The 25636-nt window shown below is 38.4% G+C and overlaps 2 protein-coding genes across 5 annotated transcripts; one reads left to right on the top strand and one right to left on the bottom strand.

Annotated features, from left to right (window-relative positions):
• Positions 1-1253: 1253 nt before the first annotated feature.
• Positions 1254-5179, top strand: ckma (creatine kinase, muscle a). Its single transcript, XM_043239503.1, has 8 exons — positions 1254-1410; positions 2629-2837; positions 2931-3085; positions 3310-3442; positions 3643-3814; positions 4158-4281; positions 4368-4557; positions 4663-5179. Exons 2-8 carry the CDS (start codon positions 2645-2647, stop codon positions 4839-4841), a joined length of 1146 nt encoding a protein of 381 aa, XP_043095438.1. The 5' UTR covers positions 1254-1410; positions 2629-2644; the 3' UTR covers positions 4842-5179.
• A 458-nt stretch (positions 5180-5637) lies between these two features.
• On the bottom strand, positions 5638-24638 carry mark4a (MAP/microtubule affinity-regulating kinase 4a). 4 transcript variants are annotated; one of them, XM_043239501.1, is made up of 18 exons: positions 23948-24638; positions 21389-21586; positions 19704-19757; positions 17665-17713; positions 17365-17430; positions 17078-17148; positions 16887-16943; positions 15175-15411; positions 14671-14790; positions 14327-14426; positions 14064-14173; positions 13793-13967; positions 13467-13690; positions 12429-12532; positions 12036-12320; positions 10450-10532; positions 10016-10060; positions 9380-9578 (listed from the first exon to the last, which is right to left on the bottom strand). In XM_043239501.1, exons 1-18 carry the CDS (start codon positions 23996-23998, stop codon positions 9514-9516), a joined length of 2094 nt encoding a protein of 697 aa, XP_043095436.1. In that variant the 5' UTR covers positions 23999-24638; the 3' UTR covers positions 9380-9513. The 4 variants fall into 4 exon arrangements, with proteins under 4 accessions (XP_043095434.1, XP_043095435.1, XP_043095436.1 ...); XM_043239502.1 differs by having other exon boundaries at positions 13467-13678; positions 23948-24633; XM_043239499.1 differs by lacking the exon at positions 10450-10532 and having other exon boundaries at positions 5638-9578; positions 23948-24637.
• Positions 24639-25636: the final 998 nt, after the last annotated feature.

The raw sequence follows: 25636 nt of genomic DNA, 5'->3' as shown, positions 1-25636 counted from the left end.
CCCCCTTATATATCCAGTACTGGCCATGGATACTACACCCTCACCCCCAACCAACCAGTCCTCAAATATCTCTTGAATCTGTGTTTGAAACCTGGAGCCACACTAAATCTTTAAGTCAGAGAAACAAATGAGCATAATCAAGCATTTATCTCTTTACAATAAGCTGATATGTGTGTGCATGCATGGCAGCTGCTGGTAAGCATGTGAGACATGGCAGGCCTGTTATTTACACTTGGTGCCATGTTGGAGACAGCTGGACTAGCATTAGAGTCCCGTGTAACCTAAAGCATCGAGGCACAATGATAAAATAAGCCAATATGGTTCAATTCTTAACAATACATTACTTAACAAAATGTGCCAATGTGTTATACAAGCTGCAGCTGCATGAATTGCTAGACAGACACATTGGGGGAAGGGGTTACCCATAATATCCAGAGACTCTAGTACTGGGGACGCTCATGGGGCCTCCCTGAGTGAGAACATGTATGAGTGTGACAAAACTGGAGATGGAAATACCTAATTTTTGCATAAATACAAAAAAGAAGATACCACATTAACATACACTCATCGCAATGTAATGTTATAATTTTGGCAAATTCATGTTATCATCTGACTTGGATCATACTGAAGTTTTTTTTTTACCCAATGCAGTCATGGTAAGGGTTGGGGGTTGGGCTTTATGGTTATGTTTAGGTCTGAGTATGTTTTTCCAATTATTATTTACGACTTTTCATGAGATGGAACTGTTGTTGCACAACTTAAGACCTATCAAATTGACTTTAACATCAGCTGCCTTCTTTAATTGATATTCAGTTCCATTCTTGACCTTTTACCCCGTTACACAAATATGCCATCCAACATGAATAAAGTAAAAGAATTAAATATGACACTGCAGCAGACTTCACCTGCAAAACCGCTAAGTGAATTTGCACTAAGAATCATGTGATGGACAGAGTCTACCAGCTGATTTTTTCCAAAGCCATTGGCCTGACGTGAGCACTTCTAATATCCGTGGTATGTTTGGCAAAAGTGCTGCTCAGCCTTTTTAGCATGGTAGACCCTCCATGCCCCATCACCCCTCCTCCAACCCATACCCTACTTGAAAGCTATGTATGGGGCGGGAAGTGTAAAGGGATATGGGAGGGGAGGGGGGCATGACCCACAGCTGCCACCTCATCTAAGATGCCTGGGCTCTAAATTGAAGCCTTTCTTACACTAAACAGGGCATAAGATACCGGGGCCAGCCAATCAGAATTCAGTGAGCTCTAAAATGGGCTAGCCAATGGCTGCAGGGGTTGGAGGTATATAAACCCAAATCAGACTCTTCTTGCTTGGGTGACCCCTATTTCGGCTTTGGTGAACAGGATCTGATCCCAAGGACTGTTACCACTTTTATTGTCTTGTGTGCAGGTAAAGACAACATTCTTGAATAACCATTATTCACTGAGAGGAGAGAAAATAGAAAATGTTAGGAAAAATGATCTTAAAAATCATTCAAATACATTAAATAAGATATAATAATTTAGAAATAATGCAAGCTCTGTTCTAGTGTAATACCCCCTAAAAACATCTAAAGTAAAATGGAAGTGATTTGAAGAGCTGCATAATTTTCATATGTATGATGTTTCATATGCAGATGTTCTTTTTCATTACAGAAGTACTGGAGTGGTTTTATAAGGCATCTGTTGAAATATTTTAAACTTTGTGCATGTTCAAATATTTAGGAACTATTTAGGTTGACCTGTGCTATGAAATGTGGGAGCAGATGTCAAATGTGTGATATGCAGCTGCTCTGAGAGCATAATCGGATACAGCTATAAAAACCATGCTTCTGTTTTTCCTATTGACACATATGGGACAGATTCCCTCTGCTGGCTATTTTTAAAATAAGATCCTGTGGTAAGCAGGGAAGAAACTTCTGATAACTAACTGTATTTCACAAAAATTAATTCAGACGACTTGGTTCAGACCACCAGAAGTTAATTCCACTGTTAGGATGCGTTTGTGGTAAATTATAAAATAACGCAACCAAGATGTGAATAACATGTGATTCTAAGGAAACTTATATGTGTAGGAACACATATAAAATGTTAAGTGATGATATAGGCAGAACACTTTTTTTTTGTTTTTTGTTTGATATTATTTGAAAGTAAATGGGAGGGAGTGGAGACCTTGGTAAAAATAGATCAGTCTACATTTAGACCTGAGAGCATCTCTCCCATTCCTGGACCAATCAGACATATCATATAACAAGTGAGGACCTCCAGTGGAGGTTGCTAGGATACCAGACAGACTGTTTTAATGTGTGTAGCTGTGTTTCACAGGTTATCATTTATCACAATCCAGTGGAAGCTGATGTTTAAGCAGTTATGTTTCTGCACTGAATACAGTTATATTGATTTCAGCCAGCATGCTGTAAAACATTTGTAAACCACCTAGATATACCAAAACGGTCATTTCTTATCGCAAGTTTTTAATATAAACAATCATGCTGCTAGCTTTTACAAAACTTTTTAAACTGACTTAGAACTTGCATTCCAGTAGCTAGACAGGTGTAAATTTAGAATTAATGTATGATTATTCAAACAATAAAATCCAAATATTCTTTTCCACTTGTCCAATCTTTAGTGTTAGAAACGCAACCATGCCTTTCGGAAACACCCACAACAACTTCAAGCTGAACTTCAAAGTTGAAGATGAGTATCCAGACCTTACCAAGCACAACAACCACATGGCCAAGGTGCTGACTAAGGAAATGTATGCCAAGCTTAGGGACAAGCAGACCCCCACTGGATTCACCCTGGATGATGCCATCCAGACTGGTGTTGACAACCCAGGTGAGTAAAGACATCAGTGTCACATCCTTACCACATATTTCAAACCTTGGATCACATTTAGAGAGCACAACATATGCACATATATTTCTCCAGGTCACCCCTTCATCATGACTGTCGGCTGTGTTGCTGGTGATGAGGAGTCCTATGAAGTGTTTAAGGATCTCTTTGACCCTGTCATTTCCGACCGTCATGGTGGATACAAGGCAACAGACAAGCACAAGACCGACCTCAACTTCGAGAACCTGAAGGTACAAAACAGAAATAAAAATTAGTTTATAAAATGGTAGAAAATCAATAGACATAGGTAATACGTGGAACAATAAACCTTGATGTCTCCTTGATATAATTTATTTATTTACATGAATAATAAATATGAAAAATATGAAAATCTATCCATATTGGGTATGCTTTATACAGCGGAATCTACTGTTTAACAATATTGTTCTGAAATGAATTAAATCTCTACTTGTAGGGTGGAGATGACCTGGACCCCAACTATGTTCTCAGTAGCCGTGTGCGTACCGGCCGCAGCATTAGGGGATACGCCCTGCCCCCCCACAACAGCCGTGGAGAGCGCAGAGCTGTGGAGAAGCTGTCTGTTGAAGGTATGCTGTCATTACAAGATGTGTGCACAAATCAATGTAATTTTTTTTTTTTATATATATACAGTTTTAATTTTGTGCTTTTGTCATTTTTACAAGTTAAACATTTTATTAGTAAGGGGATATATAGCACAGTAATTCTACAATAACTGAGCCATCAGTGGAATGAGAGTCAGAATAACTTTAAGCACTCCTTTCCTTAGCTCTGAACAGCTTGGATGGAGAATTCAAGGGCAAATACTACCCCCTGAAATCCATGACTGATGCTGAGCAGGAGCAGCTGATCGCTGACCACTTCCTCTTTGACAAACCCGTCTCCCCCCTGCTGCTGGCTGCTGGTATGGCCCGCGACTGGCCCGATGCCAGAGGCATTTGGTGAGTCAAATCACAATGATCGATTGCCGCCTCATTTAAAAGGCTGCACCCTTTGTAAGTCACATTTGTCAGTCACATGCATCATCCAGGTTGTCTCATTTAAAAAAAGGTAACCATTATAAAATTAACTGTTGTGAGCTTTTTGAAATCTTTTATCAAACTTTACTTTTCCGACAAATGTGATATACAGTGTGAGATACACCAAATAACAAATATGATATACACTTAATTGACACCACAGGAGTAAGAATGTTGTTGTTCTGATTCCCCAAGTGTGGCATCAACGTTATATTAAAATAATTGTGATGTAGTGGTTTATGTAAGACCTATGCTTTAAACACAGGCACAATGAGAACAAGACCTTCCTGGTCTGGGTGAATGAGGAGGATCACCTGCGTGTCATTTCCATGCAGAAGGGTGGCAACATGAAGGAAGTGTTCAAACGCTTCTGCGTTGGTCTTCAGAAGGTATGGAAAACCTACACACATAATGCACATTTACAATCCTCTTGTTGCCTGCAGTGTGTGAGCATGTGTATGTACTTCTTCAACAGATTGAGGATATTTTCAAGAAGCACAACCATGACTACATGTGGAACGAGCATCTTGGCTTCGTCCTGACCTGCCCCTCCAACCTGGGCACAGGCCTGCGTGGTGGTGTCCACGTCAAGCTGCCCAAGCTGAGCACACATGCCAAGTTTGAGGAGATCCTGACCAGACTGCGCCTGCAGAAGCGCGGCACAGGTATACAAACCCTGCCTGAACACCCTGTACAAATGTTCATATGAAGATGTGGTATAGTTAACATCTGCTCCATTTGTTGACCTTTATCGTCGTTTATTTTCTCAGGTGGTGTGGACACCGCTTCCGTCGGTGGAGTGTTTGACATTTCCAACGCTGATCGTATTGGCTCTTCAGAGGTTGAGCAAGTACAGTGTGTGGTTGATGGCGTCAAGCTGATGGTTGAGATGGAGAAGAAGCTGGAGAAGGGCGAGTCCATTGACAGCATGATCCCTGCCCAGAAGTAAAGCGGGAGCCCTTCCTTTTTTTTTTTCTCGTCTTGTCTTTTTTTTTTTTTACAGTCCATCGTGCAATCTGACATCAATGCAGAGGAAACTGCTGCTCAAAAAGACAGTCTCGCCTTTGCATCTGTCTTGATTTCCTTTTTTTTCCCTTCTTCTTTATTTTCCATGTCACTTTGCCATCACTTTTTTCCACTTTTCTGTTCAGTTGGTAACATCTTGGGATCAGATTCCCGGCGCAGGAGTGAGCGCCTGTCGTCGAGGCTTCACCTAATTTCAGTCTTGGTTGTAAAAAGTGAATCAATCAAGTTGTATTTAAATAAAAATACCCCATAAAACATAAACATGTCTTCTATTTTATCAAATAATATTTATTGCATACACTAAATATGTATATGCACATATGTGTAAACTATGCATTTTTATTTTTATGACCCAAATTATGATGAAAGAGTTGATAAATTATTTAACATGTAATACTTTAGAATAGGTAACACTTGTTAACTATTGACTATGACTTTTTCCTCAATACATTCTTAATTTGATGCTTATTAATTAAGGATCATGTAGAATAAGGCATTATTATGTGCTTAATTAGCACTAATAAATAGCTAAAATTCTAGTAATATGCATGCCAATAAGCAATATGTGTAATCGTAAAATAAAGTGTTACCAAAAACATAAATAATGCTCTTCATATTTTCCAACCAGGCATCAAATAAAGTACCCATCAAAAAAGAAGAGGGATAGAATTCTCATACATCTAGATAAAAATGATGCAATAATCAAACACAAGCAAAGATGCCAACATCAGTGAAGTTTATTTCTCTCAAGATCTTTTGTTTCCATTTTTAATATTTGGCCAGAGGTGCAAACACCTCTGGGGAAAAAATGACTTTCTGCAAACAGCATCAAGGTTTGAATCCCTGTCTCTCGCTTACTCTCATATATATAGTTTGTCCTCCTGACTTTTCTCTCGTCATATTGCATATTAGCTAAATGCATCATGAGAAACCCAATGTCATAGCAGACAGTTTACGTCACAGACAGCACAACACTGAACTGGAGGGATTTACCATTCAGATGTGACGCGCCCGACTCACAATTCTCCCTAATACTCTGTTTTTTAATGCCTTGGACATTAAAAAAACTCATTCATACCGACACACTTTCACTCCAGGTCAAGTATGGCTGCCAGAGCAAAAGTCTGCCCTAATCCTCTCACACAAACAAACATTTCCTACCAGCAGAGAGAGGGAGGCAGGGCAACAGAGTAGCGCAGTACACAGACACACACATTCACACATACATGCACACGCATACACACTCTCTCTCTCCATCAAATTCTTTTGCTTTTGCCCATCCTGTAATTTCACATTTGTCTTCTATCTTTTTCCATCCTTGCTCTGAATCATGCAGGATTGCAGGTTAGTGTTTCACTTCAGCACACATAGAAACGTCTGGAGAGCTAGCAGAGGGTCTCTGCTCTAGCTATGATTTAACCTGGAGTTCTAAGATACTGTATATACTATACTCACAATATTATCATCAGTATCATAATCTTTATATACAGCCAGAGTCTGGCTGATATAAACCATGATTATTATTATTTTTTTTCTCCCAAGATAATTATTCTAGAAAATAAATTAAGTACCTGTGCAAATATACACAAATTGAAGTGTTCACATTTAAGACATTGGCGCCTTCCGGTGGCCAAACATGGGTACAAACCCACAGAGCCATAGGATGAAGCTGATTCAAGTCAAGATGAGTGCACAGAGGTCTTAATGGACATCGAACAGATACAGATCTCAGCAGTCCAAACCAGATAGAGCCGGTCTGATGCAGAGACCGGGTCAGACTGGTCCAGTCCTTACCCTGTTCGGTTTGAAACAGGAAGCGTCTCCACAAGAGGAGTCCAGTCACAGAGCAGACAGAACAATGACACAAGGATTTCCAGTGATTCGGCAATCGGACGAGGAGAAACTGGGTGTCTTTGCGAATTTGTGGCACAAAGGCAGAGAATAAAGTAAACGAGACAACAAAAAAGTGGATGGATAAAGAGATGGCAGACTTGTGGTCTGGGGGCTCACCGTGTGGCTAAAGGTCAAAGGTGACGTGCCACAGTGATTCCTGTGGAGTCAGTCATCACACGTAAACTTTCAAGCATCTCAAAGTATCTGACCTACTTGCCGCAGACGATCAAAAACCAAGGGAGATGCCATCACAAACATGGAGAAAGTGGAATATAATCCTTTAGTATCTACTATATATTTCACATATGATAGCACAATGACTCCCCAATCAAAACTTAACAGACCAACCCTATTAAACCAACCTGTTTATTCAAACTGAACTAGCAAGAATTTCCTATACACCTTCCTGACTGGAAGTTAAAAAAACAAACAAAAACAGACTCATTACTCAAATCCATGTATCTGCTCAGTATCTCACTGTCTACAAGCTGGCAGCACCAACAGGGCCGAAGCATGGCTTTACATTAAGATAGAAACAACTTCTAAACCTGACAGTAACATCTATTGCTATTGCACAATTATCACCACTCACAGTTACATTTTGATCCACTCGCTTGTGAATTGCTGTTTATTTTAAGCTTGCCAATTTGACAACTATTGCAAAGTTAGGATTTGTTATACAACAAATGACCAGAACTGATTCGGTCAAAAAGCAAGCCGAGAATATTGTTTGAAAAAAAGGACAGAAAAGCTCCAAACAAACCTATTTCTAATCATGAAAAATAATCTTAAGCAGCGTATTTCTTTTATTCAGGTGTCAAACCTGCATAGGAAATCCCTGTTAAGTCGATAATAACATGCTTCCACATCTGTTAGACAAACTCACATATGGCTGAAAACCGTCATGAGCTACAGCAAAAACATGGCCTTTCCATGAATCTATGTCTGTGGTCCAATCTTAAACTGCATCTCTATTTATGTTACATCGCATTGTTAAGACTTTGCAATGGAAACAGTCATACATAATGCTATTTTATCACAAGATTGCAAGTACAACTGATTTAAAAAAACAAAAAAATCTTTTTTAAACCCTGTTGGTGCATTTGCCCCTAAAATATATTCTAGCAGTAAGAGCACTGAACTTCCTGCACTCCTGCATGATAACATCCTGCATTTTAGATATCTGGTGATTTTTAAGTAAACATACAATAACATACACATGCTATTGAATGTGACTATATATACTTTGCAATGCAACACCATTTCTGTATTTGATTTTTACTTTTCTGCTTTTTAATACTAGAGGTAGAGAGAATCTTTTTTTTTTTCACTACATACATAAATTGCTATTAGTTTGACAATTAAACAATGTCCAATATGATCCAGATCTTTTTAACTTTTTTTTCCAAATAATCCAGATATCTACAATGCACGAAATGTGTCTTTAATAACACTGAACACTAGATCTCTCTTTGTAAAATCACCTTTGTTGTAACCTCAGCTCCATTCTGACCAGGTAAATGGAGAGGAGACTCTATTTGCCAAGGACCAACGAATAGGAGTTGAAATAAAGGACTAATATCTAGAACCAATCAATCACAGAGCCTGTTCGGGAAAGTCAGGGAAAGTCATTTGGCATTAAATGTCTCTTCTAAATTAAAACTGGTAGGAAGTAAGCAAACTGGCACTATACATCAGAAAAACATTTTTTCTAGGGAACAAAATTTTGCTTGGACAATCTTAAAAACAAAGTGTAGATGGTTGGCCTGCAGCCTGATCAAATTTGCGGTCGCCAGCGATGTAGATTTGGTTGGGCACCGTGAGCTATGATGAAGTTAGGATAAGTTTGCCAACTTCACATTTGTGCATATAGTTCATTGGCAGCTACAGTCCTACATTGTCAATGACTCAGTATTAAGAAATGTAAGACACATTAAATCACAAAAACATAAAAATGATGACCCGTTTAAAATGTCAAGACTTGTTGAAAACATACAAAAGTGGTTAAAAAAAAGAATGACATCAATTATTTAAGTAAGAATTTCATGACTAGAATGAGAATAAAAATACTAAACTGGATTCAATCCAGATCCGGTGAATGAGGCTTTTCAGAGTGTGTGTGTGTGTGTGTGTGTGTATCCATGTTAAGAAGCGCTCAGGTTTATGCTGTGCATGGAAGGGGTGTGCTTGTTTTTGTACTTTAGCTTTCCATATTGTCAGGCTTGAGTGTCCCGTGCTTTTAAGGTGACTGTGTTTGTTTATGTGTACGTGTGTCTAGTTTCGGTGTGTGTTGAGTGTTGCCTGGAGGAGGGATCGGAGGTTGTTTTAAGTCTATAACACATAGGTGGGTGGGTCAACGTCAGTTCGCTATAATGACGGATATAGTGGGGGGACGTCTCAGAGTCAAGTCTCCTCCCCGTCCCCTCAGAGCTCCACCTCTTTAGAGATCTGCGATGCGATGTGCCTGAAGGCGAGGGGGGCCCCCCACAGGCGCGTGTAGCGTACTCCGTTTGCCTCTGCGGGACCCACACTCAGTTGGCACACCTCAGCTTGGAAAGTGACTTTTGACCCTGCCGCCCCATGACTGCAGCACAGCAGAAACGGGCCAGCGTGCCGGACCTGGCAGCCGCATCCCCTCGCCGCCTCACGCAAGGCCAGTACCACTTCTGCAGGGGCCCGGGGGGGACGGGAGAGATGACCCCTTACATCCCACCCCCTTCCCCCGCTCCAGGGCTCGGGCGCTTTCTGATTCCCAGATAAATGGCCACTGGGAAAGAGAAAGAAGAGTGAGATTTACAAACAAAAAATCTGAATGCAAACCCTGCTGTTTTTTCACTGTTTTATTTGTTAAAATGTATCATGGTATTATTTTTTATTACTATTATTATATTACTACTTATTTTTATTCTTTTTATGTTAACCAGGCACTTTGTATGTGTATTGACGCTTTTGGAAAAATGTAATGTAAGAATTATGCTAATTAAAACCTTAAAAGATCAAGTTCATCCTATCAAATTTGTGAATGCATGTTAGAGCTTATTGTGAACAGTTGATTAATGTGTAGATTTTTAAAAATGAACTTCCCTGTATTTTATATGTACTTTATATGATCCTCTAGATGTTAACTTGGCCCTTAGTTTAGTTGATTGGCCCAAATTAGTTTTAAAAGCACCATAATGTTAAAAGTTTCCTAAGCGAACTCACCCTGTGACCGAAGATCTGCTGACTCCCTCAGATTCATTTGTGACCCTGCAAAGAAACACATTTTCAGATGGTCTGCATTACCCCAATCGTGTGTGCTCCATGCAACACAACTCCACCATAACCAACAAAAAAAGGCAAACATACATATCTGTATATCTCTCAATATAACTGACTGACCGATGTTGACCTGAGCAATGTGCAATAGAATAAAATGTGCATATAGAATAAAAAACGGTGTGTTCCTGGATGCATGCAAACCGATAAGAGACAAAACCTCCATGCACCACCATCCAGCCTTTCCTCAACCTCACATCCTGTTTACAAGACACACGTTCTGCAAAGGAGACTGCATGCAGACAGGCATGCCATGTGCAGAGACAGACGGACGTGCAGCAGCAACAGACAGGTAAACAGAGGCAGACAGGAGAACTTACTAACTGTTTTGGATCCCTGTGGAAGAGTACAACCCGACACTGATTTATTAGAGCCCTGGCGTTTAGAGGGGTCAAGATTGACCCTAGGAGAAAGAGAGACACAATGAGGAGAGCAAGAGAAAGAAGAGATGCAGAAAGTAAAAGAAGGATTGAGTGATAGATAGAGCAAATGCAATTGAGAGAAATAAGAGCAAAGAGAGAGAGACTAGGAAAGGTACACATTTGTATGCTTGGAAAAGCTTGAAAAAGAGAGGCAATAAGCCAAGGAAAGATGAATGTGTGAAGCGTGATTGTAAAACTAACTTTTAAGCTGAAAGAATTCCCCAGTGGGACCCTATATGTTATTGCACAGGCAGCACTCCGCACTTTTTTTAAAAAGGAATCACATTTTTTGACGCAGTAATGTGTGACATAAATCATGTCTAAGCATTTATTTGTTGCAAGAATGTGTCTGCCAAAAGCATATTTACAAAATTTAACCATTTATGATTCACCTAAAAGCAAACTGGTAAGTAATCCAGTCATATATTTTAAATAACAGCTTCAACTGACAGAAGTGTTGTGCGTTTGTCCAATGAGAAAAAGCTGTTTCTATATAAATCTATATGAATATTGCGATATAAATAGAAAAGTTTAGATGGCATTTTCTATTCATCTTGCCTCTGTATAATGCATATTAAAATAGTGTTCATAAGCAGTGCTGCTTTGTTTACAGCAGCAGTCAAGGAAACACTATCTAGTTGCTGTTCCAAAAGTTTCATTCACTGTCAGAGAATGAATTTGTGTTTTCATTCAGCCCCTCTGCTGTTTTAGTTTCCTGCATATATGTTTTATGTAGCATTATTTCACAAAGCGTAATTCAGACCATTCTGTTTTGCTTCATATTTCAATAATTTAGATCTTTTTTGGACTGTCATTAAAATACAACGAATGCTTCTAATTTTAAATGGAAAGAGCACCAGCAAAGCTCTACATTTACAAATACATCTCTACATTTTATAGAATTAAATGTTGTTAGCAAAACCCAGTAGAGTGCCTCAAATGTTGTGGATCTGTTTTGCTTTGTTATTAAATCATAGACATACACCAACACAAAAGTTACTACCGATCCTACAGGCTTACTATTGATCAGTGCAAAGTTTACACAATTTATGATACAAAATCTGCATAGGAAAATGATTTTGCTGTCGGACACCCATCAGTCAAATATCTCATTGAGATGGTTATGATATGACTTCATTAAACAATTGTAAATATGACCGCACCTTATGGAAAGGCTTCAGTTCCTACTTTTGTTTAATTGAGCATTTTGATGTCTCTATCAACTCTACTCAACTGTAAATCTGCCATATTGAGCATAACAGGTTTTTTTTTCCATGAATTCTTCATCTTGTTCATATAATGTGATAACTAAACACTGCTGGATCCAGCAGCACAAATGCCTGATGTTGAGCAATGACCTGACAATTTCTTGCAAAAAAAAAGAGCTTTAGAAAAAAATCAGAGACATATTTTTGATACTTCACATGTTTTGTTTTTTTTCATCAGAGGATGTTTTTACTTATAAGATGAGTCTCTCCTCTTACCTGCGTGTGAGTTTGGAGGTGAGTTTGCTGAACAAGTTAGAAGTGGCCCGGCTGCGGACATTCGGAGGCAGGGCTCCTGCATCATGGCTGAGGGTGGGCGACGTGGGCGGAGGTCCATAGGTGGGTGGGACACGGTCACGGAGCTGACCTCCATGGAAGGTGCTCCGGATGGTGGATCCACGTGTCAGCCTACAGCGCTCACCTGAGGAAGAGGAGGAGGATGCTCCCGCTCCGACAATACTGAGAGTAGACGGAGAGGTGGGAGGGAGGCGGTGAGAAAGGGAACTGAGAGGAGACAGAAACAGACTCAGTGAATGAGAGGCAGACAGTGCACTGGGACATGCAGCACAGTGACAAAGCGTTTCTGAGTTTCTGAATATATGCATTTGTCACCTGTTGTCTTTGCCGTTCTGCAGCAGCGAGTGCCGGTCAGTGCTAGAACGATCTGTACATACGTACGTGTTTCTGCGGGTCATAGTACTTCCTGGGATATTGTTCTACAACAAAAATCGACACAACATTTCATTAACCCCCCCAAAATGTAATGTATATTATGTAATGTATGTAAGTGCCACAGGTGTTTTACTTTCGCTTTTAAATTTGCGTCAATTCGGCAACAAGCAGTTGTTAGCTTTCAGTTCGTTAGATTTTTCCCTCTTTTCTAGCATTCATTCACTTTTAAATGGAACAGCACGCATTTTGCTTTTACTTTTACATTAGTGGAAATTTTACATAAATTGCTTGAATTCAATTCAAGCAACAACAAAATACAACATAGAACTTTTATTAACATAACAAATAAAAGTAAAGCATGGAATATAAAACATCTAATAACTTACACAAAGTTTAAATAGGTATACAAGATTAAAAATCAGAGGAATAAACAGGCTAATTATGAAATGTATAACATTTATTAGCAAAACGAGTAAGAAAAAAAGGAGGCCCAGACACCATGCACCTTGACGTTAAATAAGAATAAAAAATACAGTTTAAATAAAACTAAAATCTGCCAAAAATAGTGGAACCAAATAAATGAGAAAGAAATGTTTTTTTTTTACTTCCATTATCACTTAGATTGATGGCAGAAGTCAACAGGCTTTTCAAAATCCAAAATATTTTAACAGGTGCTTTTGCATTTTATTTTAAAACTCTTCTATCATCGTATTTCTCTCCTCACACTTCTTGTCAGTCAGCTAGCGTGTCTATGCGTGTGTGTCGTTAATTCAGCTCAAACTGTCTGTTCTCAAACCAAACTAAATGATTTTTATTATTACAAAAATTCAAAACAATGGTGTGGGATGGTGACACTGTGGACTAGTGACGTAGCCAGTGTTGCAGCTTAATACCAGGTATCACAGCCAACATATATATTTTATATGTCTTATATATATCTAAGAAAATGAAAAAAATAGGTAGAGAAATGTTTCTCACAGTGGTGGCAGTCATCTCCTTGCGTCGATCAGGTATTTCAGCCTTATTGGGGTTGTTGGCGGTGCTGACCATTGGACTAGATGGTGGTAGGGTCCGACTGCCCATTACGCTACAGCTGGCCTTCCTCGGTGGCATGCGGCTCTCACGCAGCTCACGGTCTCCGCCACTGGTCGGGCTACGCTTAGGGTGCATCACAGGCATGCTGGGACCACCTGCAGAAGAAACTAATAATTATTATACTAATTATATATATATATATATATATTAGTAATTATTATCATTATCATTCACAATTTGAAGTAAGATTAGGCTGAAATGTCTCGTACAGAAGTCACTGTGCCGTCGCTGGCGGTGGTAGGTAGAAGCGCTGCGCTGAGTCTTGCTGTGTGAGGATGAGGAAGATGATGAAGAAGAGGAGTGTTTGTTGGTTCCGTTGGTAACTGGGCTCGGACGCACCCGCGGCAAAGTCATACTGCCACTAACTCGTGACTCAGCACCATCCTATGACCAGATGCCAATATAAAATATGAGTACATAGTAAACAAGTACAAAATTGGTAGTAACACATTGTGTGTGTTTGTGTGCACAGTTTATTACCTCGGTCTTCAGGCCCAACAACAGATATGTAGCTGTGACTTCATTGTATTTCTGATTGAGTAAAGAGTCTTTAATCTCTTCTGTAGTAAAGCCCATTCCGACCATAATCTCTGGAAAGACAAAAAAAAAGAACATGAGAAGTATTTACAAACACAACCAAACTTTTCACTTCAAGAATAATTTGGACATGACAATGAAATAAATGATAGTTGCATACAGACATACTAAAACACAACCAGTTTCCTACTGGTCTACATGCTCACCAATTCGATTGGCATCACTGTAGTCCTCCGCTGGCTCAACGTGGGGCTTTAGCTCATCGCCCTCATACCCTGCATTCATCCACTTATCCTTCATCACTTGCTGTGGAGGAAATACCAGCATCCCGATTACACAAAAACTTCCCAGCTCAATCGTTTAACTGCACTGGCATCATAACTCTTAACATACAAGTAATAGTTTTAGCAATTTCCAGCAAATGCATGCTATATGCATTCTACAGCGCAGAAGCCTAACAGAGCTATAACTCAGCACAATGGCATAATATAATGTATGTAGTACATGAATTGAAATGGCAGAGTATATCTATGTATCTGCAAGTATGCACCTCCAGTGTGCAACGTTTGCTGGGATTGAGCACAAGAAACCTGCGCAGAATCCCCTCACAGTCTGTGGACATGTAGAAGGGCACGCGGTACTTCCCCCTCAACACTCGCTCGCGCAGCTCCTGGAAAACACACATGCACAAAAAATCTGTGACAAACAGATATCAGTGTGGTCTTTAGACAGTAATTAAAAAAATTTAGCTCAAAGAACTTTTCATGTAAATGTTTATTTAACACCAAATCAGCGTATTAGTACAGTTACATTTAAGGATCATTTAACACTGTAGACTGGAGTAATGGTTGGCGTTACCAGCCATACAGTAAAGGTGAAAAGATGTTATACAGCAGAACTGAATTTTGTTTGCGTCTTTGAAACATTATTTTCACTGTTAAGCTGCTTTGACACAATCTGTACTGCAAAGCACTATATAAATAAAAACTAATTGTATTTTGTTGTAAAGAGGCTGAAATGGATCATAGCGGGTGTAGAAACAGAATAACTGTACCTTGAGGTTCTGTCCATCAAAAGGAAGTGACCCGCTGACCAACGTGTACAGGATGACCCCCAAGCTCCAGATGTCCACCTCTGGCCCGTCATACTTTTTCCCTTGAAACAACTCTGGAGCTGCGTAAGGTGGGGAACCGCAGAAGGTGTCCAACTTATTCCCCAACGTAAACTCATTACTAAAGCCAAAGTCTGCTATCTTTATGTTAGCATCTGCATCCAATAGCAAATTCTCTGCCTATAAAGACACAAATAGTGAAGGAGAGAAAAATAATTAGACTGCATAGAACTGTGTGAAGGAGAGGAAAACAAGGAGGGGGAAAAAGAAGACAGAAAGTGATACAAACCCAAATTTACAAACAGTTAAACAGTTATACAGTTAGGGACAAAATGATTAGCCCCTGTGAAATATTTCATTATTTTCAAATAATTCCAAGTGCTGTTTAATGGAGTGAGAATTTCTTTTCAACAGTCTCCTGAGGAGTAGCAGCCCATTCCTCCTCAGCAAACCTCTCAAACTCCTCCAGATTTGTTTGTCTCCTGGCATGGACTTTGGTCTTCAGTGTGTCCCACAGAAGACCTATTGAATTTAAATCTGGGCTTTGTGCAGGCCAGTCAAGGACGTTCACTTTGTTCATTTGGAGGTAGTTCTACACCAGAAATGAGATATGCTTTGAGTCACTATCATGCTGGAAGACAAAATGTTGACCCAAACCATCTTTTGTTCCAGATTGCCTAAGGTTCTCTTTTAAAATCTAGATGTAGTCTTCTTTTGACCCAGAGGAGATTCTCACTTCCAAACACACCGAAAAATCCCCCACAGCATTATACTCCCACCTTCTTGTTTAACTCTGGAAACAGTGTTCTTTGGGTTGAGCACTTGTCCCTTCTTACTTCAAATATAGGCAACATCTATATGTCCAAAGAGCTATAGTTTTGTCTCATCTTACCAAATGGCATGTTTCTAATATGCACATTGTCCTTTAAACATCAGTCTAGCTTGGAGTTCTCTTTTCTGAAGTAGACAAATTTTTTTCTTTGCCATTCACTAGTGTCTTGGCAGTTGTTCTTGGGTCTTTAAAAACCTCTCTCAATAGTTTTCTTTACAACGTTTCTTTCACTTCCTGCCCGTGTTCACCACTGTGTGGGTCTCTTTAAGCTTCTTGATAATACTTCTCATGGCAGTTCTTGACACTTTAAAACACTTTGATAAACATGTATTTGCTTCTTCTCCTTTGTTAGGATTAACAATTATTTTCAAGTCTAAACTATTTTTTGTCATTGCCATTATGACAGTAACTATTATTATATTAGTTGTTTTGCCAGGTACTAATCCTCAGCTTACAGTGTAATTTAAAGGCTTAAAAGATTAATAAGGTAATTTTATTATTATTATTATTTTATTTATAAATAAGGCTTTCTACAGATAAAAAATTATAATAAATAAGAAATACTGTGTTTAAAATTCATTTTACTCTGTTAAATATCACTTGGGAAATATATGATAATTGATAATAATAATTTTGTCTTCAACTGTATATATTTATATTGCATGTTTAAAACCATGTTAATTTATTTAAGTATCAAAACCGCTTGGGTTTAATGGGGTTTGAAAAAATCTGTATAATCTGTATAACTCTCAAGTGAATACATATCGCATTAAATATGTTCAGATATTTTTGTTTACTTATTTTTGCAGTTTCTAGCTCATACCTTCAGATCTCTGTGAACTATATTCTTCTGATGACAGTAATGAACGGCTGACACAATCTGAAACAAAAATAACACAACCTAGTTAAAACACAAGAACGCTGAAATTGTAAACCAGAGGCTTAATGTAACGCAACAACACCTTGATCTTTAATCCTGCATTATGTACTGAAGCGATAAGGTAAATGTCTCACCTGTCTGAATTTGGCTCTAGCCTCTATTTCTTTCATTCTCCCATGAGACACCAAGTAATCAAACACCTCACCTGGAAAACCAAATCGCACATTAATAATACCCCAAATATCACAGATGCACCTAGAAATATTATGTTTAGCTTTTTTAATTATGTTGTATCTCTGGAAAGAAACACATTAGACAAATGCACACCATATAGTGGACACAGACATCGCTGCCAAGGCCATAACAATATTAAACAAAGTCATATTACATACTTCAGTATGTAAAGTACATCAGCGCTCACCTCCACTTGCATATTCCATCACAAGATAAAGCGTCTTCTCTGTTTCAATAACCTCAAAGAGTTGGACTGCAAATATATATATACATATATAAGTAGCTGGCATTTAATACGTTTGCCATGCTTACATTTATCAATCAATCATTTCAATCAATCATTTTTATTTATATAGCGCTTTTAACAACACAGGTTGCATCAGAATTAGATAATTATGTTGTAATAGAATTATTAAAATTATTAAATTTTTAAAAAATGTATTATTAAAAAGCAAGCATGCATTTATTGCATTATAGTGCATCTTACCAATATTGGGGTGACGGAGAGTTTTCATGATCCGCACCTCTCTAAACAGCTACAAAAGCAGAGAGAAAGAAAGAAAAACAGGGTAATGTGATACATATCATTTGAATATTCCTAGAATATATTGATATTTCTCATCAACATCAATAATTGTCAACATCAGGCCTTCATCCAGACATCCAGAAATATGTATTTTGTGTTCTCTCCATCTGTACAAAGGTACCTAATATGCAATCCCTGTTGCTGCAGGAACTCCATGATTGCAACTGCATCTGTCCCATAATACATCTCACAGGCATGTGTTCAGAAGAAATGTCTTTAATGCACCCCTCATTTCTTTAATTCACACGATACATATACAAATTATACTTGAAGGGACACCCACAATGTTGACAACATAAAGATTAAATCAACTCAATATGTCTTCTAGTCAATACAGATGTCTCATCAAACGTTTGCCAGGAGCTCATACAGCAAATCCTGTCAGTCATAACACAAGAATATGAGCAGCTGTTTTTCGCACCCATGTGGGTTACTGAAGCTTGTCGATTCATAAGTCAATCACATTACATTTCTCTATTTTAATCACATTGCCTCAGCCTCTCATAATGACTAAGCCCAATATTTTCTCATGGAAAAAACGACTAATCGTCAGTTTAAAGTCAGCACGAAATGTAAATCTTCCCAATAGATTTTTAAATTATGTTACTGACCTTAATGTAAACGATTCACCCATGCATATGGTTTTTTAACCTTGTAATTTACAATCAAAATAGCATAGCTCAGAAATGTTTGAATAAACTGCTATAATATACAAATTAGAAGACCAGAAGATATTGTACGGCTGAAGTACAGCTATAAACCATATCATATGTAAACATCTTCAGCTATCATCTAGCAAACATGGCATGGGACAAAAATCAACTTTTCTCTATGTGCAATAAAAAAAGACAAATACTCTGACAAATGCACCACAGAACAAAGATTCCAGCATTACTATAACAGCTCATATCAGCCATATGAGTGATCAAGAAGCCATACGTGACTTATGTTCAATAAGGGTGGTTTACGGTTTGTGTACAGTTAACTGTGTGTGTTACAGAGCCGGGATTGAATCACAGTGGGGCATTCTGGGCCTGTGGAGAACCGCAGCTGTCGACCTCTCCTCTCCAACACACACACTAAGCACACAAACAAATGTTGCATTTTAAAACTAGACTGTCTATGGTCAGATTTAAAAATTAATTAACTAAACAGTGCATTTAAATAAAGTAGATATTTAGGATGACTCTGTATATTTCATCGCCATATTACAGAAAGACACTGTATATTTCACTGATATCCAATGGTTATATTACTTCATTTCAAATTTTGCACACAAAAGGGCCAGCGCTGAGTGGTGACATAGCTGTGATTTCATCTAAGATCCATCCAGATGAGTCAAAACCAAAGTGTTCAAAGTCAGAAGCATATCAAGCTAGGCTTTGTCAATAATCAATAAAAATCTTGATGTACGTTCAAGCTCAGAACCTTGTTTGAGTGGTGGGCTTCAGTGGGAGGAATGAAGGCCGGTGATAATCTATTATGAGACAGATGAGTCACTGGTGTACAGGAGAGAGCACAAACTCAACAGCGACACTAAACACTAACAACACACACATTACTGTAACACTTCCAAGAACCTCACAATCTTTTAAATCATCATACTGATATATATATATATATATATATATATATATATATATATATATATATATATATATATATATATATATATGGGTAGTTCTCTCATTAATGTGTCCTATGGTGTGATAGCTCTAACATTGAAGATGAAAATAGTAGATTTTTTTAAATAGCATATTTCTCATGTTATTTTCATGTTTTCATTTTTATGTTATTTTTGTTTCTACATTTAATTTTTTTATTGAATTTTTATTAGTCAACATTTTTTTGGACACTGGGGGATATTTATGTACAATGGGTTTTTTTTCTTCTTATTTTTTTGGTATATTAAAATGACATAAATATCATAAAATTCTTACCTTCTGTAGGCTGGTTGGGTTCAACTGAGTCTTATCGATAATCTTTATTGCAACCTAAAAATATAATGCACAATTAGTAATTAAGGCTCCAAACAAATTCCCCCTCCAAAAAACTTTTGATTGTTTGTGATTAAACATGATATATACTATCATCTGATATTCAAAAGCAGATGCTTTTATCAAAAAATGCTAGACAGGACAAACAGATAAAAAATTTAAATCAAAAATATTGGCTACAATAAATAAGAATATATACTTTACTGTTCAAAAATATGTTTTTAAAAATACTGTAAAAATGTATATAAAAATGATTATGAATATATGAATATGAATTTGACATAGTCATTGTTGTGATGGCAATGAATTTCGAGCAGCCGTTTTATCAAGTCTTTAGTGATCCTTCAGTAATTATTCTAATATGTGCTCAAAAATGTCTCAATGTCAGTGTCGAAAACAGTTGTGCTCTTAAATACTTTTTGTGAAAAAAGAGGCATATTTTTAAAACGTGAAATGTCAAAAGAACAACATTTATTTGAAATAGATTTTTTATTTCTATTAGAAATATTTCTATGTCATGTTTGATTCATTTAATAAAATGCATCCTTTCTTGAATAAAAACATTTATGAACAGTAGTGTATTTGACCCCACTGTTAAAATGCGCAAAAGAAAAACAAGAAAATATAACAGTAATACAGTATATGAAAAGAAATCTGTCTCCGAAATGTCACGTTCTACAGTTTAATGTAAAAAATGTAACAATATTTATTCATGAGTAGTGTTCACAGAAGCAAACTGTTAATGCAGTGATGTAATTAAAAGTGCATCTATGTCTCTTTTCTTCTCGTACGGCGCTAGTCGGAGACAGAGCCATGTGTCTTGACTCATTCGCAAATTCACATGCCAGTCTGTCTCTCTCCATCGTAGCTGCTCCCACCAGCCATGTGGTCTAAAGGCAATTCACACTGTACAGTTCAATCAGAGCACATGCTGTTAGTAGCAGCTTAAAGAGCATAAATAATACACCCTCTTGATGGGGATTTAATTAGAACCTGTACTTTGGTCAGAAATAGATGGCACAAAACTTTTAGCATCCATGTTACCTATTTATAGCCACAATGACGTTGTGGTTATGCTGACCATCATGAATCTGGGAGTGACGATTGTATTCCGTATACACACACAACCATAATTTATGGGGTTTCCATCTGCATTTAAATGCAGTCGTCACTCCCAAAAATGTATACGTGGCTCCAGACTACCACACATACATTCACTATTATTGGTCCAAGAGTATTTAAACTCTCTGTACTGATATTGAAACACAATTCAAAAAAATTTAGAATTTGAAATATTTTAAAGCTACGGCAACATGATTCTTTAAACACCACAATTAAACACCACAAATTAAGATTATTTAATGCTCTCTGCTGCCCACTAAGAAGTTTATCTAAAATCACACTATATCAGCTCTGGTTTATAAAAAGTAAACGTGGGTGTGGAAATTTTCACACTTAAGTTGGACCACTTTAAAAATATACCACCCAAAGAATTACAGCTCACAAGTGCTCTGATGGAAATGAGACACAACACAGTAGCTCCTGTGTCAACATCTTATCACACGCTTCTGGTTTTACCTATGTAAACTCTCTCTCTCTCTCTCTCTCTTGCAGTCTTTCTCTCTCACCTCTTTGCCCGTGAGGATGTGGCGGGCTAGTTTGACTTTAGCAAAGTTGCCCTTGCCGATGGTTTTAAGGAGCCGGTAGTTTCCGATGTGTGGCAGCTCATCTGAGCAAGAGGCCATTGAGTTACGACATCTCGCACCCAGTGAACGACTCGACACATTCGTCCCTTTCTCTGAACGACTCGCCACCAGAGACGCATGCTGGACAGAAAGACAGACACAGAGAACATTCATTAAGATTAAGTAAGCTCAAATTGGGAAAAATGGATTAAAGGGAAACGAATACATGCTGATGCTGAAACAACCAAAAGGAAGAAAAACATGCCTGTGAGCCAGTCCAACGGACTAAAGTAATTATGTCATATATCACAGAAATTGCATGAAAAAAAGATTGTAGATTAGAAGATTTTGGAGGGTTAAGAAAGAAACTAAACGGGAGAGCTGTGGTGAATGAGACTAATGCTACAGCGCTGACCGACTGCACCGGATTTCAGAATTAAATCCTCATTTACTGTTTAAGCTCTTACTTTACACACACAAAAAAAAATCAGTTTACATGTATGCAGAAACTGTTGTATCATCTTGCAGTTAGAATGTATTTATTTATTTATTGGTCATACTGTATTGTGAGCATTTCTAAAAAAAATAATGTTTACTAACGATGCATCAAAATTTTGACAAAGGGAAAAGGATTTGGACGACAGAAACAGTGACATTTAATTAAAAACCTCACCGATGGCATATACGCTTTTAAGTGTCTAAAATTATACAAAATTTTAAAAATACAAATCATGATACAAATTTAATGTAAATGTTAATGTAAAGATGGTAGATGAGAGTGCGCAGGAAAACTAAGGTCAGCGTTGGTGTGTGAGTAATTCTGCCCTATAATACAGGATTAACTTACTTTGCCATGAGGGTTTTAGTCTGTCGCCGCTGAAACTAAACTTTCTATTTAGATTAGCACATTTAAACCTGACTGAGCCCTGAACGCTCAGGCTAACATCTGGTAAAGTTTCCTGAATGGCTCCAACTGTCCCCTTAAGAGGGGATAGGAAGGAGCTCACACAGAAATCAAAACATGTCCAGGTCCCCATCTGCACCGTTGACCACAGGATTACAGCTCGGGGATTGAATAAATTACTCACGAAGCCCTGCCTTGCTCTTACTGGATTCTACCTCACACACACCATATACAAAAAATGTGCCAAATAGCACATACTGTGCACTAGCTCTCATTCTTGTTTAAACAAAAAACTGTAATGAAAGAAAGAAAGAATCATAGATTTCATAGTTCTTATGGAAATCTTCTTTTGGGAAAAATCCAGCCAGGAGAGGACATAGATGGGTGTTAAACAATCTTAGTCCAGTTCTGATACAAGATACATGCATATACTTTTGTGCCACATACTAAGATGCCTTTGTCTAGTTGGTTTTTTGATGGCATAGATGTATACTTTTCTGTGATATCTTAGAATCCTGTTGATGAAGAAAGGATTTTTTTTTATTAAAAGACAACGTTGATAATATTGATAATGTTTGTTGAGCAACATATAAGCATATTACAATATGTTCTCAAAGGGCACTAAAGATTTTGAAGTGGTTATACCAAAAATAAAGCTTTGTGTTATGGTTACTGTAAAGAGAAAGGAATGAATAATTTCATATATATTTTCAGAGAGACATAGTTCAAATGCAAAGCGGCATTATCAACAAATACAGTCCATTTTTTAAAATGACTTTAGTTTAACACACTCTACTGAATTGCATGATCATTTACTTTGGTGCTTACTATAAAATGTACAGTGAGCAAAAATATATTTACTATATAGTTATATCATCACATGCGTTTCTACAACGCTGTTACAATCAGCAAATGGTTGTTTTAGATACGTTTTACTAATAAAGAAACACTAAATACATAATACTAATAATGCATGAGCAAACACTATGTCTATGTCAGTGCGTGAAGCTCGGTGTAATTTGCTGGCGCAGAACTGGTAGGCCACTACACTAAGCCAGTGCGTCTGTTTATGGACCGCGGCACTGTACGCGAACGGCAGATCACAGCCAACGCTAAAACCTCCCTCCGCCCTCCCCGGTTGATTCTGGCGCCCCGGCATAGTTATATTCATTTGCTAATCTGCAGAGACAGAACATTTTCTTGCTTTTCTCCCGCGAATTCTGCCAATGAAGCAAAACCGCTCTCTGGGAGAGGAGCGCTCCGAGAGCGCATGGCGCTAGTGCGCAGATGATGCGCTGATGTGTACACTATGCGGATGGCCTGAGCTCTACTGCCTGCGCTTTTCGCAGCGACTCTTTTGCTGCTTTGCACATTCAAGGATGCGGCCCATTTTGCCAAAGAACCTGCTACGCGTACACGGGCCACTGTATGCTGCCTCTCCATCCTCCCATGAACGATATCGGGCAGCGAATGTTTCGGGCTGCAAAAATGACGGTGCACCTGACGTTAAACGCTGGGCGTTGTAGGATATGAGTGGAAACGGGGCGCTGAGATGATATATCACAACAATAATAATTTATTTGAATGATGATACTTACATGGTCTGTGCTCCGGTCGTTCGCAGACGGTAAAGCAGACCGAGAGGACATTTTCCCTGAGAATGCACACGATTAAAGAGGAATAACGCGAACAGTATTTACAGATTTAATCTCCCCCGGTAAACGCAGCCCACATCGGCCGTGCTGCTGCAGCTGGGGCCGTGCTTCTCTCACACCGCCTGCTCGGTGAAGCCTGCGTCTGTCATGGCAGCGGCAACAGCAGTCCGCAAATCTCACAGATGTCCTCGAGACAGCTGCATTATTTTTCTGCGATGCAAACCGTGACGATCAAACGAGTCAGTTGACGACGAAAACGCAAGCGCGGCGCTATATATGTGCTAAAACAGAGCAATGCTTGGCCGGAGCCCAACGATTTTGTAGCGACTCGCTACCCCCCGCCTCATCTCCGCGAGCAAAACAAATACGGCTCCGACAACCCCGTCCTCTTTTCTCATAATAATACCGAGGATCTCTCCGCTCCCCTGTACCGTTCACTCTCGCGCGCGCTCGCCCTCTCCTCGCATCTGTTTGTCATGGGAAAACGGAAGCTTTGGCCGGTGACGAGGCCGAGACCCGTTCACATCCTAAAGCAGCCGTTATATTCCAGCGGCGGATATGTGAGATGCGCCACTGCTGCCTCCTCTAGCGCTCGTCTCAGCACTGACACAGGCGCACGCGCGCGCGCTGACGGACAATTTAAAGAGCTCCGCACGAGCGGACTGACAGACGGCTTGCACGTGTCAAAACTCAACTCTCAATCACTGCGCTTTTTCAGCATAGTCATTTTACTTACCCGAGAGAATGGGAAATACCTTAATCTACTGCAGTTGTTTTAAGATTTCAATCTTCTTAAATGCGAAATTGTCTAATGAAAATACGCATATACACAATACTTACACAGGCCAATGGCAAACGACAAGATTATAAACAAGCTACATGATACATCTTGAGACTTAAGATGAATGCGCATGAGTGCTTAACGATAGAACAGGCTTTCAAAAGTTGGGATTGGTACGAAAACAGGCTGTTTGACTAAAACGTTAGCCTAAATTAAAGTCTGTTGATGTAACTGTATTTTTCACTGTATATTTTTACAAATACTTTTAAGTAAATACACTTTAAATAAAGGATCAAGTGGATCAAGTCTTAGTGTTTAGATTTGGACTGTGTCTCACAATTAAATAATTAATTAAATTCTTCTTTTATGTTCACCATACTATTCAAAAATCAGATTTTAAAAAACAAATTTAAAGAGTTTTTTATGCTCACCAAGACCGCATTTGTAATTATTATGAACGTAATGAAATGTAAATGTGAAACATTTGATCATTTAAAATATTCATATTCATAGTCATCACTTACTTCTCCCTCGGGTTCTTCCCTTTAAGGATAGATAAGTCAGAAATGAATTACAGTATATGTTAAACATTTCAATGAGAATTCAAACAATAGAAGGCCCAGGAAACTATTGTACAGACAACAGTAAAGGGATTTGTGAAAAAATGTTGCAATTTCGTGACCAGAATTACAATCCATCCAAAAGTTCAAAGTATAGTGATTATGTCACAGACATAACAAAGTGGACTACACAGCTTTGCTCAGGATATCCCATTAACTTGCAATTAAGCATGGACTTAAACATAGCAAATTTTGTCCAATCCAATGAATTATTCTTAGAAGCCCTGATTA

This window comes from Puntigrus tetrazona, chromosome 5 (assembly GCF_018831695.1).
Source record: "Puntigrus tetrazona isolate hp1 chromosome 5, ASM1883169v1, whole genome shotgun sequence".
Classification (NCBI taxonomy): domain Eukaryota; kingdom Metazoa; phylum Chordata; class Actinopteri; order Cypriniformes; family Cyprinidae; genus Puntigrus; species Puntigrus tetrazona.
The sequence above is the reverse complement of the archived record's forward strand: the minus strand, read 5'-3'. Positions and strand labels throughout refer to the sequence as shown.